The 5,941-nt window shown below is 38.8% G+C and overlaps 1 protein-coding gene across 1 annotated transcript in view; it reads left to right on the top strand.

The window, feature by feature from the left end:
• Positions 1-427: 427 nt before the first annotated feature.
• Positions 428-5,941, top strand: part of LOC101850345 (nucleolar protein of 40 kDa) — a 47,826-nt gene continuing 42,312 nt past the window's right edge. The window contains exons 1-4 of the mRNA XM_035970683.1: positions 428-705; positions 2,311-2,368; positions 3,976-4,076; positions 5,299-5,384. Coding sequence (XP_035826576.1) covers positions 649-705; positions 2,311-2,368; positions 3,976-4,076; positions 5,299-5,384 — 302 coding nt within the window. The 5' untranslated portion in view covers positions 428-648. The remainder of the gene's footprint in view (positions 706-2,310; positions 2,369-3,975; positions 4,077-5,298; positions 5,385-5,941) is intronic.

Here is a 5,941-nt window from a genome sequence, read left to right as displayed (position 1 = left end):
ACACACACATACACACACACACACACACTCATACACACTGTCTTTCTCTCTCTCTCTCTCTCTCTCTCTCTCTCTCTCTCTCATCAGCACCATCCTCATCATCATCATACGCACACTGTACAGAGATAGGCTACACTCTCACAATACGTGTATTCACATTGGAAAAAAAAATTCATTTCCTGAGTTTCTTTAGCCTAATAGATTTGTAGGTCTGCTAATGCACTAATATCTTATTATTTTCTTACATATTAATTTATTAAAGATTATTTTTAAAAAAAGTAATAGATCTAGATCTAGATTTAAATGTATTATAATTTATTTATCTCTATCTGTCTGTGATGGTCCCTCCCAGGGTCCCTCCTTATCGTTGCTGCCAGTTACTGCAGTTTAGAAATCCGCTTCCTATTATTTTTGACTGTGTGCAACTGGAATAATGACACTTCACAAAACGTTCATTCAACACGAAGCAAGTTGGGAAACACTTTGGCTACATTTTCACTTGTGGATATCTGCTAGATTTCTAGATGTACATGTAGACTAACTTTACTCTGTGCTGATGGGACAATACTGAAACGAGTAAAAAAACAGCAACCCAGTTTCTCATTTTCTTTACAGTAGCGGCTGTGCTCCCTAACCCCGGCCGGGACAATGAGGGATGCAGACCAAGGCACACTTCCCCAACTCTACGATATTTTCAATGGAGAGGTAGGGGGACTTGTAGGCAGAGAAGGAATGCCGCTTATTAAGTCTCATTTGTTTAAAGCCAACTAGCCCAACCCCCCACTCCTATTCTGTCCCTTTAAAGTGCATTTTAGGTGCGTAGATTATTAGACCCAATGTACAACAATAACACGTTAATACTTGCATGGAGGAGTTCTTGAGAGGGCCTGCAATTTTACCACAATTTAATGTTTTGCAGTTGTTAGGTTTGACATCTTAGCTTGCCGCGAATCAAACGTATATATATAGATCTAGATGTAGGTCAGGCTCTATCAAATAAGGGGGGTGGGAACTACCGAAAAAGCGCCACCATGACAAGGTGCACTGAGCAAAACTAAAGAGTTAGGGTTAGTGTTGGGGTTGGGGTTAGGTGTTGTTGGTCAGCTGGCCATCTGCGGAGGAACTCCTTCCCATTTGTTTTTGTAGCACTTTACTAGACCCAAACAACACTTATGCGTTGGTAGGCTACTCACATTATATCATTATAGATTTAGGAGATGAACCTAATTGTCAGCTTCTTAGCATGGCAAGACGCACGTTCTCGTTAGGATACCTGTGACTGTTACGAAAAACAAATTCATGGAGAAAGGATGGGAAAAGAGGGTTGTGGCGAACTGTCTGCGCAATTTCCGTTTAGCAGCGTGCATCTATTCATTTAACGTGTTATTGTTGTACATTAGGTTTAACAATGTGCTTTAAATATATGCAAGTAATAACGTGTTTTTGTAGTACTTTTAGTCTAATAATTTATGCCCCTAAAATATACTTTTACCTCCTTATTTAACCATATAAAATATAATCATATATGGTATGGTCTTTTACTCGTCTCATTTGCACATCATGTTGCCTACTTTGCTGTCCTCAACTTTACATTTTTAGTATAGAAAAAAAAAGCAATAATAGGCCATATGATTTGTCCTAATAGTTTGGAATATTATATTAAATGGATAAAAAGTTGTGAACAGATCATTTCTGGACTCTCTGTTCATGGTTTTTGTCTGGGATATTTGGCTTTTATTTATTTATTGAATCTGCATTTTCTGGTTTTGGCCCCTGAGTACTGGATATCGATACTGACTTAAATACTCGGTGTCGATGTTTTATCCGAAAGAGAGCGAGAGACGCGCTGCTATTTTTTAATACAAAATGAGCAGTAACATTTCACATATTTTTAACAAGGCGGGGGTTTTAGGGTGGCTTGCCCCCTGACCTTACAAAAACATGAGTCGATCACACTGATATGTTGATGATCTTTCCCAGTTCTGTACACTTCAACTCTGGATAAAGTAAGGCTTGTCTCAAAGTGATAAAAAACCAGAAGGAAAAGTTGAACAGAACGTCTGCTAGATCAAATTTTTGTTTTCCTAAGTGTTCTATGGTACTTGCAACACACTTAGGTCATATAAGTGCCGAAGATTAAATCTGTTACAAGAGAGTAACAAACACAAAAAAGAAGAAAGGGAGATAAGGATGATAGGTGTTTATTAGGAAAGAAGGAGCAAACCATACCAAAGCACCCGCCAACCACCCACAGATCAAATTTATCCGCTGTTCCCTTCCTTGTACAAATTCCTGTTCTTGTCTCTGCAGGTGGCCAATGTCCAGACGTACGGAGCGTTTGTCAAGATCCCAGGATGTAGGAAACAAGGTAACTCGACACACTAATGTTACAGCAAACTACGCAGCACGTTATTTTGTCGCATCAGGTCGGAGTGTTTGTCTTGTTGTGTCCTAGTTTTTGGTGAGAACAAAGTTTGAGTAGTTTAGGTGAATAATGTGGTATTGTGAGAATTGACGTTTGAGTAGTTTAGGTGAATAATGTGGTGAGAACCGAGGTTTGAGTAGTTTAACCCTATCCATGCGTCGTGTTTTACTATCGTATCCATACGACATGGGGAACTCTGTGGCCCCACTTTCCAAAAAGGAAATTTGCTTGTTAATCCGATCCGTATGCTTAGATAACAGTCTGTCAGAATGATTTTTTGAGAAATACTGAAAGTTTCAAAGAGATCTTTGCACTAGAAGTATTCTAAAATCTGAAAAGTACAAGCGTAGGGGTACAAAATGACCCCAGGCGTATGGGTAGGGTTAAAGGTTTGAGTAGTTTAAAGGTTTAAGTAGTTTAGATTTATAATTCTGTGAAAACCAAGGTTTTAGCAGTTTAAAGAATTGGGTCGTTTAAATGTTTGAGTAATTTAGGTTTATAATGTTGTGAGATCCAAGGTTGAGCAGTTTAGATGAATAATATTGTGATAATTTAACAGGCGTCCTGGGTGCAGTGGATTGCAGAGCTTTGTCAATTGCAAGTTTTGCATTTTTGTGGCACCTTTTTTATTTCCTCAATTACCAGGAGTTTGATTTTTACAGAAAGACATTCTCTGTTCTATACTGGTATTGTGAAAGTGTTTCCCTGGCCTCGACTGTGTCTACAGCTAATGCTGAGACACACTAATTGACAGCTCAATTGTTAAACAAACACTGTGCTAAAGGGAAAGTTTTAATTCTGCTCCAGTGTAGGCTTTTGTATGGTATCAGATTCTGTACTGCTCCATTTACAGGCCATTCTCAGAGGCCCAACGTTAACAATGTTGCGACTACGTACATTTCAAATAGTCACCTTTGGTGATTTTTTCCCCTCTGAAATCAAAGCAGTAGAAGGTGTGTCTTTTCTGACATTTAAGATTAAGTAGAAAGATAATTTAATCTCTCTCCTTCTCTCTCTCTCTCTCTCCCTCTCTCTTTATATGCATATATATAATTATATATATATATATGTCGTGCGACACGTTTACGAGAAACTCCTCTTGAAGAGTGGGAATGACAATCTTGTAATGAATGATGTTCTTGTGCTGGCTACTTTTGACTTTTGACATCAACAGTTTTTTCAGTGAGGAGAGGAGAGGAGAGATGATTTGAACCCCACTGTGTGTGATGAAGGCATCTGATCTATCTGAGGTTGAAAAACAAGGTTTCCTTTTTTTCCCCCATGTCCAAAGGTTGGCAGCTCATAAGGTGTGACAACCATAATGTTCTGATGACTGAAAACAGGGGACACAAGGCCTGACATCTGGCCTGAATAGTAAGACAGGAGTCGCCTCCCCTCTTTTTGATTCTTCTTCATCAGCAGCATGAAATTTGCTTTACATTTACAGGAAGCAATCCTCTGTTCTCATGAAGTTCTTGTTATCAAGATTTTGCTGTAGTTTCTGATCAGTTTTTATTATTATTATTTTTTGTCCTTCTGTCCATCCCCAGGACTTGTGCACAAGAGTCAAATGTCCAGTGCCAGAATTGATGACCCCTCTGAGATGTTGGCCAAAGGGGAAAAGGTTTACTGCAAAGTCATAGCGATGGAGGTATTACTACTTGTATATGTGTTATTATATACCGTTTACTGCAAAGTTATAGCAATGGAGGTATTATAACTTATAATAATATATGTTCAGCGCAGTTTACCGATTGTATAATTGCGCGGCCATCTTAAGATTGCGCGCGCGTTTTAACGATGGAATAATTGCGCGGCGATCTGAAGAATGCGTCAATATTTTATATTTTTGAAAAAAAACCCCAAAAACCTTTATTCTTTTTTTCACATGGAGGAACAATTTTCAAAAGTAAAAATAAAATTACAATTAACGATAAAACTGAAGAGCTCACAAGAATGATACAATGCCAGGTATCAAATTTGAAGTCACTGCAAGAAAAGCACGGGAGCGACCTTATTCTCTCCTGCATGCGTAGTACTGTTGTGGCCCTTGAGCCTATCATTAAAACGCACAGCGCAAGATAGGTAGATTGCGCAGAACACACACACACATAAATATATATATCCGTTTACTGCAAAATGATAGCAATAGGGGTAGTACAATTTATTTATGTATACATTTATACAGTTATGACTCAGTCTTGCTGCATATTTTTCGTCTTTTGGCAACTTTTTAGCAAATTGTTGTTATGGAATATGTTTGTGATACAAGATAGGCTGATGTTCAGAAAAATTTCCACATGAAAGGGCCACTAAATACGGCCTGGCCGTGGTGTTTTGTAGAATTAGGCCTACTCTTTCCATGTGATATAGGGTGGAAGATGTGCTGTGTGTGTGTTTTTGAGGAGGCTGAATATTTTGACATGGTATTCTGAATCTTAAATATTTTATTGGTTGCATTTGATTATCTTTTTAAAAAAATCATATTATAAACACTTTTGAAAATAATAGCAAGCAATTTGAAGATGATTTGCCATGGTCTCTCTGTAACTAGATAATGATTGCTCAGAGGGTGGTTTGTGGGTGCTCTGGTGTGGTTTGCTACTGCTTTTTCTTTCTTATCGAACATCTATCGTCTTTATCTCTCCTTCTTTTTTTATGTTTTTTACTCTCTTATAACATCTCTAATCTTCAGCACCTATATGACCTTATTGTGTTGCAAGTGCTGTAAAACTCTTACTAAAAGAACTGATTGCTGGTGCTACTGTACACCTCTAATCTTCAGCACTTGTACGACCTTATTGTGTTGCAAGTGCCGTAAAACTCTGACTAAAAAAAACCCAACTGATTGCTGGTGCCACTGTTTCTGTCAGGGAGACGGTGAGAAGATATCTCTGTCCATGAAGGTGGTCAACCAGACGACGGGCAAGGACCTGGACCCTAACAACGTACAGGCCAGGTAAACAAGGACAGATTGTGACGGGGTCGCTGTTTCTGTGTCGTCTTTGTTGTTATGACAACCTCTGTCGTGTCGTGTGGTGTCGTCGATTCTCGGGATAGTGTCTTTTTTGTTTTGTTACTCTCAAGCAGTAGTCACACTTCAAATCTCCGGCACTCATAATATGACCTGTTTGTGTTACAAGTGCTGTAAAACCTTTACATATGCAGTTGTGAGCACCGTAAAACCTCTGCTAAAACTAAAACTAAACTCGTACAGAGACAGAGCTGTAGTGAATTCTGTCCATTCTCTGGCTATCTGACTGTAGGCTATTCTCCTTCACGTCTCCCAAAACCTTCTCTCGTGTTCCGAGAACAGGGAGTCAGGGAGGTTGGTCTATGGGAATATTGATGTGGTCTGCACCTTCTGCTTTTTTCCTGTTCAGCATGTTTTAAAAGTGGCTGCTTGGCGGGTGCTTTGGTGTGGTTTGCTCCTTCTTTCCTATCAAATGTCTATCATCCATGTATATGTCTCCTTTTTGTATTTGTATATTACTCTCTCGTATCACCTCTAATTTT

The sequence above is a fragment of the Aplysia californica genome, unplaced genomic scaffold (genome assembly GCF_000002075.1).
Source record: "Aplysia californica isolate F4 #8 unplaced genomic scaffold, AplCal3.0 scaffold00306, whole genome shotgun sequence".
In the NCBI taxonomy this organism is placed as follows: Eukaryota; Metazoa; Mollusca; class Gastropoda; order Aplysiida; family Aplysiidae; genus Aplysia; species Aplysia californica.
This window is presented reverse-complemented; position numbering and strand designations above follow the sequence as displayed.